This window comes from Urocampus carinirostris, chromosome 11 (genome assembly GCF_059441175.1).
Source record: "Urocampus carinirostris isolate Australia breed hairy pipefish chromosome 11, RoL_Ucar_1.0, whole genome shotgun sequence".
Taxonomy (NCBI): domain Eukaryota; kingdom Metazoa; phylum Chordata; class Actinopteri; order Syngnathiformes; family Syngnathidae; genus Urocampus; species Urocampus carinirostris.
In genome coordinates this window covers 22,192,280-22,215,446 of record NC_142359.1, presented here as the reverse complement: position 1 = coordinate 22,215,446, position 23,167 = coordinate 22,192,280, and the positions used below count along the sequence as shown (strand labels likewise).

The 23,167-nt window shown below is 44.6% G+C and overlaps 1 protein-coding gene across 3 annotated transcripts; it reads left to right on the top strand.

Moving 5' to 3' along the window:
* The first annotated feature begins 369 nt into the window (after window positions 1-369).
* Window positions 370-21,645, top strand: LOC148356803 (filamin-C-like). Of its 3 annotated transcripts, XM_088346625.1 has the most exons (48): window positions 370-826; window positions 2,767-3,015; window positions 3,106-3,203; window positions 3,285-3,435; window positions 3,682-3,800; window positions 3,867-3,944; window positions 4,008-4,170; window positions 4,249-4,449; window positions 4,587-4,712; window positions 5,124-5,261; window positions 5,344-5,470; window positions 5,540-5,676; window positions 5,757-5,950; window positions 6,023-6,136; window positions 6,282-6,425; window positions 6,547-6,670; window positions 6,742-6,902; window positions 7,212-7,302; window positions 7,383-7,552; window positions 7,620-7,737; window positions 7,993-8,255; window positions 8,344-8,941; window positions 9,054-9,227; window positions 9,324-9,486; window positions 9,596-9,756; window positions 9,823-9,990; window positions 10,102-10,225; window positions 10,300-10,456; window positions 10,576-10,692; window positions 11,226-11,415; window positions 11,485-11,508; window positions 12,034-12,281; window positions 12,620-12,719; window positions 12,785-12,925; window positions 13,089-13,217; window positions 13,355-13,528; window positions 13,606-13,767; window positions 13,865-14,068; window positions 14,135-14,287; window positions 15,281-15,403; window positions 18,694-18,933; window positions 19,075-19,482; window positions 19,554-19,669; window positions 19,810-19,942; window positions 20,020-20,196; window positions 20,283-20,501; window positions 20,672-20,881; window positions 21,243-21,645. In XM_088346625.1, exons 1-48 carry the CDS (start codon window positions 463-465, stop codon window positions 21,428-21,430), a joined length of 8,331 nt encoding a protein of 2,776 aa, XP_088202751.1. In that variant the 5' UTR covers window positions 370-462; the 3' UTR covers window positions 21,431-21,645. The 3 variants fall into 3 exon arrangements, with proteins under 3 accessions (XP_088202751.1, XP_088202750.1, XP_088202749.1); XM_088346624.1 differs by lacking the exons at window positions 4,587-4,712; window positions 10,576-10,692; XM_088346623.1 differs by lacking the exons at window positions 4,587-4,712; window positions 10,576-10,692 and having other exon boundaries at window positions 20,017-20,196.
* Window positions 21,646-23,167: the final 1,522 nt, after the last annotated feature.

Here is a 23,167-nt window from a genome sequence, read left to right as displayed (position 1 = left end):
CTAATATCACGATTTATATAAGGAAGAATTAACCGGTCACTATTCAGTATCAAGGCTCACAAACAACCGTATTGGGATATATCAACTCTTACCAAAGCCAAACCCAAGATCTTTAAACAGTTGGGCATTTATGCCAGCCATTCTTTTCCCCTGTGTGATCAGAAGTAACTTCTAACTGCTAGAAAATGCCGGCTAATGACATCACAATTCTCAGAGTATCTCTCCTAAGCATGACCTCTAAAAATAGATCCAGATTGAGGCCCACCCCACAAGAATCCCAGCCACCCCTTCACCCAATGAGCTGACGGATGACTATCAGGCCGAGTTTTATTATGGTCTGGCTGTAACATTCCAGGGACTCCTGCACACTGAGGCACACACTCGGTCCCTCCGGAAGCACGTCTCGTGCCGCTTCAGCGCTGGTTTGGCGCGCCGTTCAGGCTGCCAACCGCCGCCGCCACCATGATGCCGCAGCAACACTTCCTGAACCTGGCTCTGGACGAGGACCAGGAAGATGAACAAGAAGCTGAAGAGATGCCGGCAACAGAGAAAGACCTGGCCGAAGACGCTCCCTGGAAGAAGATACAGCAGAACACGTTCACCAGGTGGTGCAACGAGCACCTTAAGTGTGTGCAGAAGCGCATGTTGGACCTTCAGAAGGACCTGTCGGACGGCTTGAGGCTCATTGCACTGTTGGAGGTCCTGAGCCAAAAGAACATGTACCGCAAGTACCACACCAGGCCCAATTTCCGTCAGATGAAGCTGGAAAACGTCTCAGTAGCGCTTGAGTTCCTGGAGCGGCAACACATCCGCCTGGTGTCCATTGGTAAGTGTTCAACCAGGGTTCTGGGTGAGGGCTATGTGTGGAATTGAGGATTGGGCTAGGTCTCAATTCTTATACCTCCAATACAACCCTCCCCAGGTATTTCTTTATTGACAACACACTGACCGTCATTTGAAAACGTATGCTGACCTCCTAAAATGGTCCCATGGAGGTGTGGCCTTGTTTTTCGGGGGCGTCCTGATTGACAGAGCGACAGCTGAGTCCTGCCATCCCCCCGAGCCCCCAACTCAAAATAGAAGCACTCCACTCTTTTAGGCTTTACGATACCATGCACCATAACATAACACATAGATCACAATATCATTTTCAAACACTACCAGTCATAACTTGATGTCCAGCCCTGGTACACACCCTTAACAAGTGGGACAAACCAGTGCACGAGTTGAATTCCAAAGAAATGCTCAAAGCGCTTCATGCCATTGTATAGTGTGTCAGTCTTTTTCACTGTCAAACAATTCAGATATAACTGCCTATTACTAGAGGGCTCTTTCCTGTTATGAGTGCCATCTTTGTCAGACCAGTATTACTTACTTGTGCTGCACTTCAAAATGTACCTAATAGGCATATGTCGAGCACTAGTAGTTTTTTATCAACTAAATGCAAAAAATAGCTTTACATAAATTCTCCTTAATCCTCCCCCTCAAGCAAAACAGGTTTTGAAATATTAGTAGGATCGGTATTGACACACGCCGCTGCCCATCAAGGCTGTGGTGTGGCTCATCTTTGAAGAGTGCGATGACGCTTTACACCGAAAAACAACAGCAAGCAGATGAGGAAAGTGCAGTATATGAATCAGATCAGAAAGTAGGTGTTGCTACTGGAAACCATAAAAAACAGAACTATTTGGTTCATGTGGAGGATCAACACCTTCCCTTAAAAACGGTCTGGAGTGGGGTAGGCATCGCCAGGCTGTACTTGCCCAAGACACACCACAGGATGGATGAATAATAGCAGTTACCCATAAAGTTGTTAACTCATTAGTTCAGTGGTCTAGTCCAAAGACTGTCTTTGGAAGGATATTTTAATATCAATAGTAGTAGGTACTTGGAGAGAAAAACTTTGCATATTTTTAGGACGCATACATATTACTTTTGGGAAAAATATGCACTTATTGAAACTTTCTCTTGTCAATGTTAATTTGTGTAATTTTGTTAGGTATTTTCAACCACATGACATTTGCAAATGCAGCTACAGCTGTTTTACCAACTGTGGACAAAACACACTCAGCCACTTGACTTTAACGTCAGCTGTTGTTTTATAGTTGACAGGTGTGTATGTGTTAGTAAGAGAGACTATAACATTAAGGAATAATTGATTTAATCATAAATGATCCCTGTTAAACAATTTCCTGTACCCACAAGCATCCTTTGAAATGTGGTGCAATTTAAACATCATGTTGAACTTATTTTAGTTCTTTAGGTGATGCATGGTTCTTGTGTCAAATTCTGGTCAAATTGGGTCATAACTGAACTGTGGGGGTGCCTTGAGGATTCCATCCTGTGGGGGTCAGTAAGGTGCCAACAGGCAAAACAAATAGTTTCCCTGTGTGCTCATCTGACCCGCTTCCCGCTTGAGCAACACTTTCCCTTCAAGATCCCACATGATCCCTGTATTTGTACTGTTGCTGTGGGTAACGAGGTTATGCAAGGAACAAAGAAGTCATTTTAGTGGGACAAGAAGAAGAAGAAGTAATTGTGAGACAAGATCCAAAGAAAAAGTCAACACTTCCTGTGGTATGTCATAGGCAACATCCTTCTCCAGGCCGGTTTTTGGGTTGGGATTTTCTCCCCCACATTAGACAGATAGTACTGGTTTATGTGGTTACTAGTAGCAGGAGAAGCCTGACTCAGATGCAGCACCACTTACTCTTATTAATTATGAAATGCTCTATACTACACTGTACTTTTAATGACATTCCCCAGACTCCAAAGCCATTGTGGATGGAAATCTGAAGTTGATCCTTGGTCTCATCTGGACACTAATCCTGCATTACTCCATCTGCATGCCCATGTGGGAGGACGAGGATGACGAAGATGCCAGAAAATTGACACCCAAGCAGCGTCTTCTGGGCTGGATCCAGAACAAAGTGCCCCAAATGCCCATCACCAACTTCCATCGTGACTGGAGGGACGGAAAGGCCCTGGGAGCTCTAGTGGATAACTGTGCCCCAGGTAAAGCCACAAGATTCCATTGTTTTGCAGAGTGACAGGAAATATACATATTTAGTGGTCCTTGAAAGTACAATATTATGCAACCCCCAGGCCTTTGTCCTGACTGGGAAACTTGGGATACAAGTCAGCCGGTCGAGAATGCAAGAGAGGCCATGCAACAGGCAGATGACTGGTTGGGCGTACCTCAGGTGACTCTACATAATACTTTGTGTACTTTTCCCTCGATGTGTGTAACCCAACTGTTGATAAGTTTCTTTCTTGATGCACAGGTGATCGCTCCAGAAGAGATTGTTGACCCTAATGTAGATGAACACTCTGTTATGACATACCTGTCACAGTTTCCCAAAGCTAAACTGAAGCCAGGTGCTCCCTTGAGGGCAAAAACTTTACATCCTAAGAAAGCCAAAGCCTTTGGGCCAGGTGAGTAGTACTGCACAACTCTTGACCATACACATTGGTAAAATTTTGTCTTTACTATCTTATTTATACTATGCATGATATGTTTCACTAAGACCACACTTTGTTCAAACTGCTTCATGATAATATGTTGTTGTGCAACTACTTGAACGGCAAAGTTTTCTGTTTTGCTCCAAATGATAACCTGGTGCCCGTTTACAGACATGACAAAAGGTTTTGAAGAAAATATTTTTCTGTTTTGGGTCGAAGGCATTGAACCTCGTGGGAATGTGGTTCTTAAACCGGCAGAGTTTCTGGTGGAAACTGTGGAGGCTGGACTGGGCGAGGTTCTGGTTTATGTGGAGGACTTTGAGGGGCACACAGAGGAGGTGGGAATGGGGAATCAACATGGTTGACCATAAGGAAGTCAATATCAACAAAGGTGTTTGTTTCAGGCCCGAGTGATCCCTAACAATGACAAAAAGCGAACTTACTCTGTGGTCTACTTGCCCAAAGTGGAGGGTCCCCATAAAGTAAGTGTGACAAGCAAACTCAAGAGAACAATATAGATTCTAATTTGCTTCCTTCTGTCACAGGTTAAGGTTCTTTTTGCAGGCCAGGACATTGACAGGAGCCCCTTCATGGTTCATGTCTCTAAAGCCATGGGGGACCCAGCCCGGGTACAGGCTCGTGGACCTGGACTGCAGCATGTGGGAAACATGGCCACCAAACCTACTTACTTTGACATCTACACAGCAGGTAAAAATATATTCTTGACTCTTTTTTAGTGTCCTGGCACCATGTCTCCTAAATGTTGTTTCCACATTGGACCATTAGGCGCTGGCGCTGGTGATGTGGGTGTGACCATCGTGGATTCAAATGGTCGCAGGGACACTGTGGAAGTGGTTTTAGAAAACAAAGGGGACAGCGTTTTCCGATGCACCTATATTCCCGTCCTGGAGGGGCCGCACACTGTCTATGTCACTTTTGCTGGACAACAGATTCCCAGAAGCCCCTTTTCTGTCCTGGTTTCCCAAGGTATGCCTTTGTATGCTAATTATATTCAAAGCTTGCTCATGTGACTTTGAGACATATCACAGTCTGTCTTGGACTCTCACCACCTTATTTGGACTAATTTGGCTCGGACATTTGGTGCTTCCTCCTCCCTTCGTCAGTTCCACAGAGTGTGTCACCACTACCACTGGTATCTGCATTGTCCCCGGTACAGGTTGTACCTCAGTCAGTTTGCACACCCCTGACAAGAGCCCCCCCTCCAACACTGCCAAAACACAGGCGATCAAGTTAGTAGAGGCTGGGGTCGGGCTTCTGGCTGGCGCTCATCTTTGCCACATGGACTCAGCTTGCAAGCATGGCTGCCTCCACTGTGTCCATAGCAGCTTCATCTTCTTCTCCAGCAGCATTTAGAATGACTCTTTGCTGCATGTGTCTCAATGTCTATGATCTTCTAGCCAGATGCCAGACAGGGATAGCTCACTGACGTGTCTGGTTAATTTTTGCTAGACTTGCATTTAAAATTATTCAGATTTCTTTACCTAATCAATGTGATCTTGTCCCTAGTCCTTTACAGATAATCTCATCATTCAACCTTTAATTTCTTCTTTTTCAAAGACTAATAGCAACGCTCCATGTGTCTGACATTTGATATAATTTAAATGCTGTCTAACCTGCACCTTTATGATGGGTTCACACAGCCTGCAACCCAAACAGCTGCAGGGCTTCTGGCCGAGGTCTGCAGCCAAAAGGTCTGAGGGTAAAGGAAGTTGCTGAGTTTAAAGTGGACACTCGAGGCGGTGGAACCGGAGAACTCCATGTGGTGCTGAAAGGACCAAGTGAGCATCTTTGCCTTACATTGAACACTTTGAAGGTAATAAGCAGCTATTATTAAGATTCTGTTGTACCTGATCACTGTAGATGGGCTAGAAGAAGCAGTAAATGTGGTTGAAGTAGAGAGTGGCCTCTTCGAGTGTAACTACTACCCCATCGTGACAGGAAACTACATCATAAACATCACTTGGGGGAGTCACAGCATTCCACGCAGGTAAACGTCTGAAAATTTGCCAACATAAATGAGTTGAGTATTTTCTCATGTCTGTATGTATGACTTCAGTCCTTTTGAAGTCCATGTGAGTGAGGAGGCAGGGCCTCAAAAGGTGCGGGCCTGGGGTCCTGGTCTAGAGATGGGTATGGTGGGAAAAAGCGCTGATTTTGTGGTAGAGGCCATTGGGACTGAGGTGGGAACCCTGGGTAGGTCCTCACACCCCAAAATGGTAACTTGGACATTAAGTAGCTTTGTCTGAAAGGCAATGGATTTTTTTCGTTGCTAGGTTTCTCCATCGAGGGTCCATCACAGGCCAAGATAGAGTGTGACGACAAAGGCGATGGCTCGTGTGACGTTAGGTACTGGCCCACAGAGGCCGGTGATTATGCCGTCCATGTCATATGTGATGATGAGGACATAAAGGACAGTCCCTTCATAGCTCACATCCAGCCTGCTGCAATGGATCATCACCCAGAAAAGGTGACAGTAGCAAGTCCAGGGCCACCTGATCTTTTAAGATATCACTGACTCAATATGTTGACTATCTTTCAGGTGAGATGTTATGGACCGGGCCTTGAGCCTTTGGGATGCATCATTAACAAACCAGCAGATTTCACCATTGACAGCAGGGGAGCTGGTGGAGGCGAGCTCAGGCTCTATGCTCAGGTGAGAAAAAGACCACCTAATTTTTTTGAATTTTTTTTCAATGTATAAAGTGATTTGAGCCTCTGTTATGAACTAGCGTAATACAATTACTTTCAATTTTACTTGAATTGGTGGCTCACCAGTATCCTCTCAATGGTCTGTACAGGATGCTGAAGGATGCCCTATAGATGTGGAGATCAGGGACAATGGTGACGAGACCTTTTTGTGTGTTTACATCCCCACAAAGCCTATCAAACATACCATTATCGTTACATTGGCTGAAGTCAACGTTCCAAACAGCCCATTCAGGGTATTGTGGTGTTTTTTTTTTGGTCTTCCCAGAAAAAGTGTAATACTTGATTAGATAAAGACCCTAAAGAGTCAAAGGATGATTTATTTGTATTATTTTTAGCATACATGTTTGTGAACAGGTGGTCATCGGTGAGGGCAGCCATCCACAGAATGTAAAGGTTTTCGGTCCAGGCATAGAAAAAACTGGAATCAAAGCCAACGAGCCCACCTACTTCACAGTGGACTGTGGAGAGGCTGGACAAGGTGAGACTTCTGTGAACTTCTAAATTTTCCAAGCAACTAGCTAATCCCCTGCGGCTTCTACCCAAACCCAGGTGATGTCAGCATCGGCATCAAGTGTGCGCCTGGTGTGGTCGGACCTGCCGAGGCTGGTATCGACTTTGATATAATTAAAAACGACAATGACACTTTCACTGTGAAATATACACCACCAGCCCAGGGCCAGTACACAATCATGGTGCTCTTTGCGGACCAGGTAAGACAGAGGAAAGTCTAAAAGTAGAAGTTGTATCACTATTTTCCATGTCTTTTCAATTTATAGTAGGACTGTGGACTGTCGCATCAATAAATATCTAAAAATAGTATTGGCTGTAAAAGCATCTTGTAAGGTTTGTAACCAAAAATTTATCTCGCTAAACAAAAGCTTGATCAAGGTATGTTCTGTGACTTAAAAAAAATATTAGGAGGATGAACACAAGTCATTGTTCTGCTGAAACTGTACTCATTTACTGGGGGACACTAAACAATATCAAAGGCACCTTATTTTCTTTCTTTGCTGAAATAGGAAATTCCAATAAGCCCCTTCAGGATAAAAGTGGATCCTTCTCATGATGCCGCCAAGGTGAGAGCTGAAGGACCAGGACTTCATAAATCAGGTCAGCAGATATAAAAAAACATTACATGATTTTTGTTTTTGGAGGGTGAGTGCTGGTGGTGACCTTTTTTTCTAATGAAGGTGTGGAAGCAGGGAAGCCGACGCACTTCACTATTTACACCAAAGGAGCAGGCAAAGCTAAACCTGAGGTCCACTTTGGAGGTGGCTCAACAGGCGATATTGTACGAGATTTTGAGATCATCGACAATCATGACTACTCGTTTACAGTCCGTTATACTGCTATCCATCAGGTAAGCTTACCTTTCACTTTGCGAGCATTGATGTCTAAACGCCTCATTTTGTTTTTTGGGCCTTTAGGGAAATATGTCCATCACTGTACTCCACGGGGGTGATGTCATTCCCAAAAGTCCATTTCATATTAAAGTGTCACCCCCTCTAGACCTCAGCAAAGTCCAAGTTCACGGCCTGAACAGCAGTTAGTATTTTTTTCTTTCTTCTAGCTAATCATTATATAGTGGTTAAATAATTAAATATTTCAAAGTGTGTTGAGGAGCTTCAAATTAAAATCCATTCTAAGTAGTAGTAGTAATAATTATGTTTGGTCTTACGGCTGTCGATTACTTGCGAATTTTTACAACTGAAAAATTGAAAATTGAGTTCTTTGTCCGCTGTCTCTTTAGTACATTGGGTTAATATCTCTTTTGACATCACACATGTGTTCATCACTCAGAAGTGGACGTCGGAAAAGACCAGGAGTTCAGCATCAGTACTTTGGGTGGCGGAGGTCAGGGTCAATTGGATGTGAAGATAATTTCTCCCTCTAAACGACCAATTCCATGCAAGCTTGAGTCCGCCAATGCCATGGACATGTATTCGGTGAGGTATATTCCTCCAGAAGAGGGCCATTACAGGGTAGAAATCAGTTATGACGGTAACCCAATCCCGGGCAGTCCGTTGGCAGTGGAGGGTCTTTTACCACCCGATCCCTCCAAGGTGAGTTTTCTGGATGTAGATGTTGGGATATCTTCCCAAAGATGGTGGTCATTCAATTACATCAACAGGTTCCTTAATGGTCTCACAGGTGCGAGCCTACGGTCCAGGTCTTCAGGGTGGCAAGGTTGGTAAACCTGCCCCATTTGCCATTGACACAAAGGGTGCAGGAACTGGGGGTTTAGGCCTGACAGTGGAGGGTCCCTGTGAGGCTAAAATCGAATGCCAAGACAATGGAGATGGCTCCTGCTCTGTGTCGTACTTGCCCACTGAACCCGGTGATTACAACATCAACATCCTATTTGCTGATCAGCACATCCCTGGCTCTCCCTTTAAAGCCGCTGTCCAGTCCATGTTCGACCCTAGCAGGGTGACTGCTAGTGGACCTGGCTTGGAGAGGGGAAAAGCCCACCAGATTGGCTCTTTCCTGGTGGACTGCTCTAAGGCCGGAGAGGCAGAGCTTACAATTGAGATTATCTCAGAGTCAGGCTCCCAAGCTGAAGTTCACGTGGAGAACAACGGAGATGGAACTTACTCCATCACTTACATCCCACCGTTTCATGGCGTGTACACCATCATTGTTAACTATGGTGGACACCAAGTGCCAAAGTTCCCAGCACGTCTACAGGTGGAAGCAGCCGTTGACATCAGTGGTGTCAAGGTATATGGACCGGGAGTGGAAGCTAGAGGTAAGATAGCACACATATTTGATCACTGTTCAACAATTGGCTTTTCAGGTTCACATGGAGCTTTCTAAATTAATATATATGTTTTATTTCAAGTTCTTTTTATCTTCAACAGGTATCCTGAGGGAAGTTACAACACACTTCACTGTGGATGCTAGAAGTGTTTACCAGACCACAGGCGGCGATGTTAAAGCTTTCATTTCCAATCCATCAGGGGCCAGTACAGAAGCCTACATTACAGATAAGGCTGATGGCACATATCTTGTTGAGTACACGCCTTTTGAGGACGGTCAGTGACTGCATTTATATACAACTGGACCAACCTCTATGTTTTATCGAGTTACTTTAGAAAAATGATACCAGTGTGTTTGTTATGTCATGGTAGGTCTGCATGTTATTGAAGTGTTGTTAGATGATGAAGCCCTACCAAAGAGCCCATTCAAAGTGTCTGTGAGTGAAGGTTGTGATCCAGGGAGAGTTCGGGTCTATGGCCCAGGCCTCGAGGAAGGTCTAGTCAACAAGCAGAACCGGTTTACTGTTGAAACCAGGTACTGAACTTCATGGTCTCACAAGTTATCATGGGAGATAAGGTTTTTGAAAATGTAATTCTTTGAATATGATTTCAATGATTTTACAAACCCAGCATCTTTTCCACAGAGGCGCTGGCACTGGGGGTCTTGGCCTGGCCATTGAGGGCCCCTCAGAAGCCAAGATGTCCTGCAAAGACAATAAAGATGGGAGCTGTAGCGTGGAGTACATTCCTTTCACTCCAGGAGAGTATGACGTCAATATCAGTTTTGGGGGACTTCCAATTACAGGTGCAGTAGGCACTCAGAGCCTCCTCTTTAATGAAGAGTACTGGACTCAATATTCTTTCACTTCAGGAAGCCCATTTCGAGTCCCAGTGCGAGAGGTCGTCGACCCCACCAAAGTCCGTTGTTCTGGACCTGGGCTTGGAAATGGTGTTCGTGCCCACGTCTTTCAGACTTTTACTGTGGACTGCAGCAAGGCTGGCGTAGCCCCCTTAGAAGTCCAAATCTGTGGGCCCACGGGTGATTATAGGGTTGGGGGTGGTTTATTTTGATTTTTTGACAACTTTTGTTTTCCAAGTATTGGTCACCTGTGTCCAAATTTGTTTTAATCTTTTCTTGTTGGTTGTTTAGGTATCATTGAGCCTGTGAGTATTTTAGACAATGGTGATGGAACGCACACTATCAATTACACCCCTGCCAATGATGGTGCTTACACGATCTGCATCAAGTATGCTCAACAAGAGGTGCCTCAAAGGTGAGGAAGACTCACTGCTTTAGCTACATCCTATAATCAAGATAATTTTGATTGTGCAAAAATTTAATTTTCAGTCCATTCAAGATCAAAACCCTGCCAGCTCATGACGCCAGTAAGGTCCGTGCAAGTGGCCCCGGTCTGAATTCGTCCGGCGTTCCTGCCAGTCTGCCAGTGGAGTTCACAATCGATGCCAGAGATGCTGGTGAAGGGCTGCTCACTGTTCAAATATTGGTGAGTCCTAAGAAGACTGAAGAAACATCATGTTTTCGTCTTCAAGTAGCCGCATCACATTGGCATGTAAAAGATTACAGTGACCCTGTCCATGTGACCTCCTGTGCCGCTGGCTGCAGGGTCCTGACGGGTGCGAGCACCAGGCTGCTGTGTTTGTGCAGGACTGGCACACGCGTGTCTGGCAATCTCATATAGTCAAGAGAACCATCCCGTTCTCCATTCTTAAGCGAGCCTGTGTAAGGCCAACAACACACACCCAATGTTCCCTTTTTTGCCCCTACCCGACCAATAACGCCAACCTGACATCATCTCATCCTGCCTGCCTGGAGAAAATTGTATTACAAAAGTTTACATTAAATAACATATCTTCGGAAACTACTTACTTTTTGTAAGCTAACATTCATTTGTCTTGTTCACCGTCTTTTTCAAATCTATAACCATTAGCCACTTCATCTTCAATTATTGCAGTCTTGGCTTGCGACTCTGGATTGCTGCCACCACTGGTCTCAAACAGGAATGTTGAGATGAGCTGCTTATCCCCTAAAGATGGTTCACAGTATAAGCATAGGAAACTTCATCTTTCCTTCTTGTCCATGTCCTTGTACTCTTTGTCCTAATTTTTCCGTTGTTCTGGAGCACATATGTCAAGCAGACCAAGAGCTTAACGAACAGACGAATACTGTAATATTTAGATAGTTTGTAGACCTGTGGTGGGGAGCACCTGCTGTGTTATTGCCTCATTTTTTTGACTGATTTTTCATGCCTTTAGGATCCTGAGACGAAGCCCAAGAAGGCCAACATACGGGACAACCGTGACGGGACCTATACCGTTTCTTATGTACCAGACATGGTGGGCCGCTACACCATCACTATTAAGTATGGCGGGGACGAGATCCCTTATTCACCATACCGCATCCATGCAGCCCCCAGCGGGGACGCCAGCAAGTGTATGGTAACAGGTCAGGTCTTTTTACCCAATCCGAGTCCTTAAGGTTATTTCTTACACTAATTGTCATGTTGTCTTACAGTGTCCATTGGAGGACATGGACCAGGTCAGTGTGCTCAACTTGATAGTTTGTATATGCACTGGTTTGTTCTTATGGTTCTTAATACACGGGTTGAAATTGACATTCAATTTATTGTGTGGCCTGTCTCTTATGTTACTTTACTCACGCTTTCAATAATTAATAATATGTTATTGTCAACTCGTTACTCATATTCCTGATAATTTACTGTTTATTTTCTGCTGTCATGAGGCTTACAATATCGTTAGTGCATCAGTCTATATTTAACTCGAACTGTCATCCAACTGAAATTCACTTTGAACATTTTTTGTGAAATTAATTTCCAAATGTTTAACTCAATTTCAAAAAAATCGTCATAGGCTTTCATGTATGCACGCACTGTTTACTGCATCTGTACCTTAAATCTTTAGCAGAAATTTATAACAATAAGCTGTTCTGTTGGCTTCTTCTTGTATTGCTTCTCTATTTTTTCGTTGAAATCACACATGTACACTACAATTAATTTATTACCAAAACTTACTTAGATTGAACTGCCCTTTTCATCTGGTACAGGGTCTGGTGTTTGTCCCAGCATCCAAATTGGAGAGGAGACGGTAATCACGGTTGATGCAAAGAACGCCGGGAAAGGCAAAGTCACTTGTAAGGTGTCCACACCCGACGGGGCTGAATTAGATGTGGATGTGGTAGAAAATGCAGACGGGACTTTTGACGTTTACTACACGGCACCAGAACCTGGGAAGTATGTCATCACTATCCGGTTTGGTGGAGAGCACATCCCGAACAGTCCCTTTCATGTACTGGTGAGTCCCACGCAAGCATGCTATCACTAATTAAAATCATCTATGACGTGTTTTAATTAAGATTAATTAACATACTAATCCGTTAACATCTGTATAAGTCCCAAATTATTGTAGTACTGTTTTTTTCCTATCAGACTCCTGATAAGGAGTCAAGTCATTCTGGCCCCTTTTTATTAAGAAAATGTTTGTCATTTCTGCATGATCGGCAGCTGTAGCCAAGCCTGAATGATCCTGTAGGCGGCGCTCCTAACCACAAAATGTTAATATGCTTGTCCACCTGCATAGAATGTTCTCTAAAGTTCTGAAATATGATTTGTTGTTTGATTCCTTCTCCCCAGGCAACCAACAATCCCATGATCCCTGTCAATGGGATGGAAACCCTGCTTCGTCCCTTTAGTTTGGTGATTCCCTTCACTGTGCAGACTGGAGAAATCACGGGTGAGACAGCTTTTAGCAAGACTCTCGGGTGAGTAGACTTCTAAAGCTGTCATCATTGTATTCAGGTGAAGTGCGAATGCCGTCTGGTCGCACAGCCCAACCATACATTGCCGACAATAAGGATGGTACTGTTACTGTGAAATACTCACCGAGCGAGCGTGGTCTGCATGAGATGGACATTAAGTATGACGGTCAGCACATACCAGGTGGGCAAATATCTTACATTTGAAGAACATCATTAAACAAACTTAATCAGGGAAGATGGAATAATTATTAAAAAGACTTAGTGGTAAAAAAGAAACTTTAAGTTAGGTAGAAAGGACTGTTGAGTCAACCCGAGCATTTCATTGTGATTTCCCCCTATTACAGGAAGTCCGCTTCAGTTCTTTGTGGACGCAATTAACAGTGGTCATGTGACAGCATATGGCCCTGGATTGAGTCATGGTGTTATTAACTCACCAGCTACTTTTACCATCTCTACCAAGGACGCTGGAGAAGGTAACCATTCTCGAATTACAGTGATACTTAATCTCAAAAGTGTCATTTTTTTGCGCTTTTCCTCTCTGCGACAAGTAATATACTGTGGGGATAAATTGTCTGCACTGACCGTATTCCAATGGTCTGTATGAACATAGGTGGTTTATCGCTAGCAGTGGAAGGACCCTCCAAAGCTGAAATCAGTTGCAAGGACAACAAAGATGGAACCTGTACTGTATCCTATTTACCGACGGCGCCTGGTGACTACATCATAATTGTCAAATTTGATGACAAGCAAATTGCCGGAAGCCCATTCACTGCCAAGATCACTGGTACTAAGAATGAGGCTTTTATTAAATAACTGCGTTGCCCCTTCCCGGTTCTGAAGTTTTTTCCTTTATGTCACAAGGAGATGACCCTCTTTCTATGTCTCACCTCAACGTGGGCACAGCAACTGATGTCTCCTTGAGTATCATGGAAACAGACCTTGGGAGTCTGACAGCGACTATTCGAGCGCCATCGGGAAACGAAGAGGCATGCCTGCTTAAGAGACTTCCCAACAGACACATTGGTATGTTGAAAAACCAGCTGTGCACTTTAACTTATGTTGAACACATTTAAATTTTTAATTAGAATAACAAATCTTTTACCTAACTTGCTTCACCCAGGAATCTCATTCACGCCAAAGGAAGTGGGTGAGCATGTGGTGAGTGTGAAAAAGGAGAACATGCACGTGACCAACAGTCCATTCAAGATCTTCGTAGCACAGTCTGAGATTGGTGATGCCAGCAAGGTCAAAGTCTACGGTACGGGACTGATTGAAGGACGCATTTTTGAAGTGGCCACCTTTATTGTCGACACCAGGACTGCCGGTATGTCAAAAAATGTGTCCGCGCCCTGCTTGCCCCTCCTCATCTTGGCCGTGTGTCTTATGGCAGGTTATGGAGGTCTTGGTCTGTCCATTGAGGGTCCCAGTAAGGTGGACATAAACTGTGAGGATGTGGAAGATGGCACATGCCGTGTTACTTACTGTCCCAGTGAGCCTGGAAACTACATCATTAACATCAAGTTTGCCGATCGGCACGTCCCAGGTACACACCCCATGGTTTCAAACTCTATTTACTGGAGGGCATCCAGAGTTGAGGTTAAATTGAGGTAAAGCTGATTTTCCACAAGAAAAGTAATTAATAAATAAATAAATAATCAAATAATAAAGAGTTAACAAACCAAATATGTGATTACTCTTGTGAAGTATGATGACATGACGCAAACAAATACAGTAAAATTGTCTCTTATAACCTAGGTCATGCAGATAAAACATGTTTAGCACATTTGGCTCAGAGTCAGAAGCTCAGCAAAATTTACATGCAAGGTGCATCCACTGTCCTTTAAGCTACAGTTAAAAGGCGGAGATTAACTTATCTCCCGGCCTAACCCCCACTGTTCCTCGTTTTTTGTTCAGTTTAAATCAAATGTTTTGTGATTACTTTGCAAAAAAATTGAAGTATCTTATTTGTTGAAGATTATAGTCTGTGATGCGTGCACATGAGGCCAAATATATCAAAACCATCGAATAGCGCAGCGGACATACTTCAGTCTCGGATGTTCGGTATCACATCGCTTTTCTTTCTCTCTCCTTTACCTATTTTGTTTTGTCTGATGCTTTAAACGTGAGTGGTTATCCAAGTACACAGACTTTCTAATATCGCGTTCAAAACGGATTGAACACTGCTCGGGTTTTGCAAGCTAATATTTTTTGTACCCACACATACTATAATTATGGCTGTATTTGTGAGTGAATGGGTCCCAATTTCAGGCCCTGTGTATTTACTTTGTCCAGCGAGTTTTAGACTATTGAAATAAACAGTCCAAATTACACGTTTTCAAGTTATGACCCTTATTTTTTCCTGTTGATGCACTGTTTACTGTATGAATGGAGCAAACTGTCAAATGTACATAATGAAACAACTGATTTTAAGCATGGAGTATATGCTAAAATAGAACTACACGTGAAGTAAAATGCCATACCGACTTGTCCCTCCAATTCTTGACCTGACTCCTGGTTTACGTTTCTCTTTCAAAAGGAAGTCCTTTCACCGTTAAAGTGTCCGGTGAAGGCAGGATGAAGGAAAGCATCACAAGGAAGAGGCAAGCACCCCCCATCGCAACTGTTGGAAGCTCATGTGACCTGAACCTTAAGATTCCAGGTAAGCCTCAGCATTTTGAACACTGCTCCATCCATACAATTACAGAGATACCTCTACATACGAGATTAATTTGTTTCCCGATCGTGCTCGAATCTAGAATTGCTTGTATTTTGAGAACTTTTTTCCTGATACGAAATAACTTAAAAACAAAGCATCCAAGTTAACCCAAAAAAGCTATAGAAGACATCTTTCTAATCACTAAAACACATTAAATTAGTAATTAAACATAACAACACAGTGATAAGATAATAAGATGATGATGAAAGAAATTTAAAGCCCCGCCAGCGCAGAAGGAGAGGCTGGGTTTAGGTTTTGAGGGTGGGGCCTCAGTGCAGTGGTAGCGGGGCGCAGACATTCATCACGGCGCCGCCTCGATGTTGTCCGTTGGCAGAGTTGGGGAGTAAGGGAATACATGTAACGGAGTTACCCAATTACTATACAAAAGAAACGTAATCGTATTCCGTTACAGAAAAAAGTCGGAATCAAATACAGGTACATTTAGTTAAGATAATGATTCCTTTGCAGGATAACAATTTTATTTAAAACTATATATCCTTTACCTTATGCGCCAATAGACAAATTGTGTCATCATTTTAATCACTGGCACGAGAAAGACAGAAAGATTTGTCACGAGAGCGTGGTGACGTGGAAGGTGACCGGACCAGAACGGAGGCAGGAGGCATGAAGGGAGAACTCAAATGCGTTGACGATCCATAGGTTTTATTTAATAAAATAAAAGTCGCCCAATACTCCGAGGCAAAACAGAACAATACAGAGTTCCTCCGGCACGAACTCAACAGGACAAGGCATAACAGACTAAAACAGGACAAGGCATAACAGACCGGGATTGTGAAGAATGAGTAGCAATGAACCCGCAACCGCAGAGCCCACCATGCAGCCTTAAAATACAGACCCACCATTAGTGGAACTGCTTTCAGCTGTTGCCCAGGGGGCGGGGCAGACTGGTCACCAAGGCGACCGTGACAGAGCCCCCCTCTTAAGGGACAGCTCCCGAGGTCCCAAAAAAGAAAAAATTACAACCTCACGCCCCGGAATGGTTCGATGCTCACGATTGGGGCAACCCCCCTCCCTCCTCCGAACACGCAGGAACGGGGAGAGGCAGGCGCCATCTGCGTCGGGCGGATCGGAACCGGCGCTCGGCAGGGGGAAGTCCGGCGGGCAAGCTGGACAGGGGATAACAGACAGGCAGAACCGACGAGAACAGGACAGGCAAAATCAGGGCAGAATCAGAACAGGTTAACAGGACAGGCAAAATCAGAACAGGTAAACAGGACAGGCAAAATCAGAACAGGTAAACAGGACAGGCAAAATCAGAACAGGTAAACAGGACAGGCAAAATCAGAACAGGTAAACAGGACAGGCAAAATCAGAACAGGTAAACAGGTCAGGCCTCTACAGAAGAGTCGCACTCAGGTCAGGCCTCTACAGAAGAGTCGCACTCAGGTCAGGCCTCTACAGAAGAGTCGCACTCAGGTCAGGCCTCTACAGAAGAGTCGCACTCAGGTCAGGCCTCTACAGAAGAGTCGCACTCAGGTCAGGCCTCTACAGAAGAGTCGCACTCAGGTCAGGCCTCTACAGAAGAGTCGCACTCAGGTCAGGCCTCTACAGAAGAGTCGCACTCAGGTCAGGCCTCTACAGAAGAGTCGCACTCAGGTCAGGCCTCTACAGAAGAGTCGCACTCAGGGGGTTCAGATTCAGAAGAGTCAGACTCAGGGGGTTCAGATTCAGAAGAGTCAGACTCAGGGGGTTCAGATTCAGAAGAGTCAGACTCAGGGGGTTCAGATTCAGAAGAGTCAGACTCAGGGGGGATCAAATTCAGAAGAGTCAGACTCAGGGGGGAACAGATTCAGAAGAGTCAGACTCAGGGGGGAATAGATTCAGAACAGACAAGACAGGACAGGAAAGACTGAACAAAATCAGTACAGGGAGTCGAACAGGCAGGCTTGGGAGTCGAACAGGCAGGCTTGGGAGTCGAACAGGCAGGCTTGGGAGTCGAACAGGCAGGCTTGGGAGTCGAACAGGCAGGCTTGGGAGTCGAACAGGCAGGCTTGGGAGTCGAACAGGCAGGCTTGGGAGTCGAACAGGCAGGCTTGGGAGTCGAACAGGCAGGCTTGGGAGTCGAACAGGCAGGCTTGGGAGTCGAACAGGCAGGCTTGGGAGTCGAACAGGCAGGCTTGGGAGTCGAACAGGCAGGCCTGGGAGTCGAACAGGCAGGCCTGGGAGTCGAACAGGCAGGCTTGGGAGTCGAACAGGCAGGCTTGGGAGTCGAACAGGCAGGCTTGGGAGTCGAACAGGCAGGCTTGGGAGTCGAACAGGCAGGCTTGGGAGTCGAACAGGCAGGCTTGGGAGTCGGAGTCGGACTTGCACGCAGGGGAGAGGGAATAGCAGGCAATCGGCACGGGAGTCGGGCAGGCAGGCGTCAATTCTTCCTGGGACCCCATTCGAGGCACAGCAAGGGCCACGACGGGCGGGGCCGTGGTTCGAATGGGCAGGGAAGGCCAACTCAGTAGGCGCCTGCCAAACTGCGCACTCCAGCTCTCCCCAAGTCGCGCTGGGATCGTTCGCTGAGTTCAATTGTTGGCGGGTTCATTCTGTCACGAGAGCGTGGTGACGTGGAAGGTGACCGGACCAGAACGGAGGCAGGAGGCATGAAGGGAGAACTCAAATGCGTTGACGATCCATAGGTTTTATTTAATAAAATAAAAGTCGCCCAATACTCCGAGGCAAAACAGAACAATACAGAGTTCCTCCGGCACGAACTCAACAGGACAAGGCATAACAGACTAAAACAGGACAAGGCATAACAGACCGGGATTGTGAAGAATGAGTAGCAATGAACCCGCAACCGCAGAGCCCACCATGCAGCCTTAAAATACAGACCCACCATTAGTGGAACTGCTTTCAGCTGTTGCCCAGGGGGCGGGGCAGACTGGTCACCAAGGCGACCGTGACAGATTAGCTTAACTCAACACAAGTGTACGAGATCTGGTCTGTATGGCGTGAAACGCACATGATAATGTGTACCGCCAGAGTAAGTCTCGACGGGTTTCTATTGATAGCGTCTGGAAATTCACGTAACCTTGATTTTTTTCTCGCATGTCGGGCAAAACTTTTGTTCCCAGTATCTCAAATTTCTCATATTTTGAGCATCTCATATGTAGAGGTATCACTGTAGTTTGTTTTGCGGTCAAACATATCATTTGGATTTCAAAAAATGTGTAACATCCTTATTCCTAAAAATAAAGTATTTGTACTATATTGTCCTCCAGGCAACTGGTTCCAAATGGTTTCTGCACAAGAACGCGTGACACGGACATTCACACGTAGCAGCCATACATACACGCGAACAGAGCGCACTGAAATCAGCAAGACGCGAGGCGGGGAAACCAAGCGGGAAGTCCGCGTGGAAGAGAGCACACAAGTTGGTGACCCTTTTAGGGACGTCTTTGGAGACTTTATTGGACGTGAAAATCTGAGCAGTTTTGGTGGAAAGTCACCCCCGCAAGAGGGTATGTGTATAGCTGAAGAATGCAGTACATGATTAGTCATCAATATAAATTGTAACTGTAGTTTTTCTGAATGTGTTAAGGCCACCGCTGATTTGAAATGACCTCCACCTCATTCAATTAGCAAAACTCTTTCTCACTCAGGTGAGCCAGCGCACCATGAGATGACAGCCCAGGTTACAAGTCCGGGTGGCAAGTGCGAGGATGCTGAAATCATCTGCAGTGAGGATAGCACATACAGCGTCCGCTTCGTGCCACAGGAAATGGGTGCGCATGTGGTGGATGTCAAGTATCGTGGACAACATGTTCCCGGGAGCCCTTTCCAGTTCACTGTGGGACCATTGGGAGAGGGTGGTGCCCACAAGGTGCGGGCAGGTGGTACAGGGCTGGAGCGAGGCGTGGCTGGAATACCAGCCGAATTCAGCATCTGGACCAGGGAGGCAGGTGCAGGTGGGCTTTCGATAGCGGTGGAGGGTCCAAGCAAAGCTGAGATTGCCTTTGAGGATCGCAAAGACGGGTCTTGCGGTGTCTCCTACGTAGTGCAAGAACCTGGTGAGATCAGCTTAATCCTAATCAGAAATCTTATTAGTTTGTTTATTACATGCTGCTTATTTTCCTTTTAGGAGACTATGAGATTTCCATCAAGTTCAATGACGAACACGTTCCAGACTCGCCCTTTATGGTACCTATAGCCAGTTTGTCAGAGGATGCCCGCCGTCTTACCATCACCAGCCTACAGGTGACAGCATACATTTTTATCAGCATTTTAGAACTAGTGATATGCAACTAAACACTTTTATGACACTTAGAGGAATCCCTGTACACAGTGTTTGCAAACATTCCTAAATGGACATTTACATACTGTGTTTTGTCCTCTAGGAATCTGGACTAAAGGTAAACCAGGAAGCGTCCTTTGCGGTGCAGCTTAACGGCGCCCGAGGTGTCATTGATGCCAAGATCCATGCACCTTCTGGAGCCATGGAAGAATGCTTAGTCACACAACTAGACAGCGGTAAGATATTTGCCTTTGCTTTTGGGGACCATGCCTACAGAATATATCCATTGATCAATGACTATGGCTATCAGCAGATCAGTACGCTATTAGGTTCGTCCCCAAAGAAAATGGAGTCCACTCCATTGACGTCCGCTTTGGTGGCAGTCACGTGCCAGGTAGCCCCTTCAAGATTCGTGTAGGGGAGCCTGGTCAAGTGGGAGATCCTAGCAGGGTGTCCGCTTCTGGGCTGGGCCTGGAAAGCGGGACCACAGGTGATGAATAAATCATGTAAATCATATTTCTTAAAACTTGGGACTTGAATCTGGCTCTAATCTGCTTGTCGGATTGTATCTTTCAGGCGTGGTGTCAGAGTTCATGGTGAACACATGCAACGCTGGCAGTGGAGCTCTGTCTGTGACCATTGACGGTCCTTCCAAAGTACAGATGAGTTGCCAGGAATGTTCTGAAGGTTACCTGGTTTCCTACACCCCAATGGCCCCTGGGAGTTACTTAATCTCTGTTAAGTATGCAGGAGCCCAACACATAGTCGGCAGCCCTTTTAAGGCTAAGGTCTCAGGTAGGCTGCTACAACTACATTTACCCACAGCTGTTTCTCACCTCTATAGAAGAAAAATATATTTCAAAGAGTCCTTTACTAAGTGTTTACTAACATTACATTTTATTGGAAATGGCGCAACCACTTAAATATAAAGTAGGCATTGTCTGTTACAACTATCATTGTCACAGGTCCTAACTTATCTGGAGGTCCTAGTCTTCATGAAACCTCATCAGTTCTGGTGGAAACCATCACCAAATCATCATCGGGGATGGCGGGGGCCTTTGCTTCCATTGCTAAATTCTCCTCAGATGCCAGTAAAGTTATCTCCAGAGGTGCCGGCTTGTCCAAGGCCTTTGTTGGCCAGAAGAACTCCTTTATAGTAGACAGCAGCAAAGCAGGTAGGTGTCTAGATGTTTTTTTTTTGGGCCTCAATGTTCTTCATGGTTCAGTTTTCTGTATACCAGTTTGGAAGTGGTTTTAGGTTGCATTTTTTGTGAGATTAACATAAAGGAATATGCCGTTGAAATGAGAAACTGCATACGTATTCCAGAGACGTGAGAACACAAGGGATTTGTATTTGTTTTCTAGTGTAACTGTTGATATAATGTCCTTGTCCCCACCCCGAAAAAACACGGAAACACAGCAATGTGCTGAGAATGCACAGAGGACTAATGCAGTGAAGACTTTTTACTTTCCTGGATTTTTGACGAAACTGGCAGCAAATAAGTAAGTCCTCAATTGTATGCGGTGTGTTCACAGGAAGCAACATGTTGATGGTGGGAGTCCACGGTCCCAGGGCCCCATGTGAGGAGGTCTATGTGAAGCATGCGGGACACAAGATGTACAATGTGACATATACAGTCAAAGAAGCAGGAAACTACATCCTCATGGTCAAGTGGGGAGATGCCCACATACCTGGGAGCCCATTTCACGTCACTGTACCATGAATATTTTTCCTATTTCAATTTGTTTTTAGAATAATCATTTATAGAGCTGTGATACAACTGTTTTTTTTTTTAATGAACTTTTGTTCTATCTGCTGAGGTTTTGACGGACAGGAAATGACAGATAAGTCTTATTACAGCTTTGTGAACATTATAGTTGTTTGATAATTTTAATAAATATTATAGTTAAAAACAATAAAAGAAAGCTTTCATGTCCATCAGTTTATCTTTTCATTGGGATTGGAGCGTGATGTCAGAGCCTGGTTCATTCTTTGTAGATGCAGCACAGTGAACTAGTGGACACCAGGCTGTGTGCATCTAAGTTGATTAGGTTTATGATTTTAAATCTTGGTTTCCGAACTTTCTATGTAGATGTTTTTCCCAAACATTGGCAAGCGACCAGTAAAGTCTTTGTCTATACATGCCAACACGCAAGCAACCAGTTAATTGTTTATTTATTTGCGGCAAGGCATTGACTGCCATCCAATCAATTATTTACTAAAATGTTCTCCCCATCAATTCAGAGGTACGGTGTTCTGCCGAAACGTCTTACCCTCTCGAGATGTCCTTCTGTAGGCTGACCTGACAGCAGCAATTTTGTAGTTTATAAAAAAGTAAAACCACCAACACTGAATCTCAGAATTATTGCAAACAGAACTTTGACTGATGATATAAAGCGAGGGCTACCACACAAAAACACACACGCCAGGCTTAAAAGCTATCTCAGGAAACAGCATTTTGAAGCAGTGAATGAAATATGAAAATATATGAAAATCGCAGGGGACGTGGAGATGGATAACCATTCATACACCAACTCATACTTGGGATAATTTGGACTCGCCAGTTAACCTGCCATGCATGTTTTTGAAACATAGGAGGAATCCAGAGCAAACCCACACAGACAAAGCCAGTAGCTAGATTTGTACCCTCTGAACTGTGCGGCAGATGCGCTAACCACTCTGATGCTTTGCTGCTCAATGATCTTCATCCTTTCCTAAAAGGTAGTACACTAAAGTAGAGTACCTTCAATGTACAGTAAAACACCTCTTCATGATTAGATCTTCATTGAACACGACACATTCTTTAAACATGAGCAATCATTGCCTCTCTCAGCAAGAATAGACTTATTTGGGTAATTTACCCAGGACCTGCTTCTTAACCTTTGGCTAAATCAAATAAAACAACCCAGTAAAATCAAATAAAACCAAGCAGCATCTCATCATGTTCTGTGGTAAAGTATCTAGTGTCAAGAATGTTGGGCCATCAATAAAGACTGTTGATTTAGACAACAATCAGAACACAAGGAGAAAAATCTCACTAGTCTTACCCACTACCATCCTTCACACCCACAAATGTATTTGCACCAATTAGCCATAAGCCATCGGGGGTACCTTTGTAAGAAGTCGGCTTACTGTCTTTAGAACTACACAAATGTAAGTAACTCCTCTGTCTAACATATTGGAGTAGAATAGGAAAATATGTTATTATCTTTCTTTGCAAAGTGGAAATACAAAATAAACACATATGCTATTAGAACACATCCCGATAAATTGTGTCTGTCTGTGCGTGCTCATGAGTGTGTTTGAACAAGGTTATAGAAATGAAATAGGGTACATTTCCTCAAAATATTCTGTCGGGGATTCTTAATACAAGGATTTTAAATAAGTTTTCTGTCTATTTACTCCTCAAAGTTATGAAGAGACACTAAGCTTGAGGAGGAGCCAACGAGAACTGCAGGCA

What these genes read in the sequence shown, in the direction of transcription:
- LOC148356803 (XM_088346625.1), top strand. Translation starts at nt 463, where the DNA reads ATGATGCCGCAGCAACACTTCCTGAACCTGGCTCTGGACGAGGACCAG. An exon ending in ACCAGGACTTCATAAATCAG is followed by an intron (nt 7,303 to 7,382) that starts GTCAGCAGATAT and finishes TTTCTAATGAAG; the next exon opens with GTGTGGAAGCAGGGAAGCCG. An exon ending in CTACGTAGTGCAAGAACCTG is followed by an intron (nt 19,483 to 19,553) that starts GTGAGATCAGCT and finishes TTTTCCTTTTAG; the next exon opens with GAGACTATGAGATTTCCATC.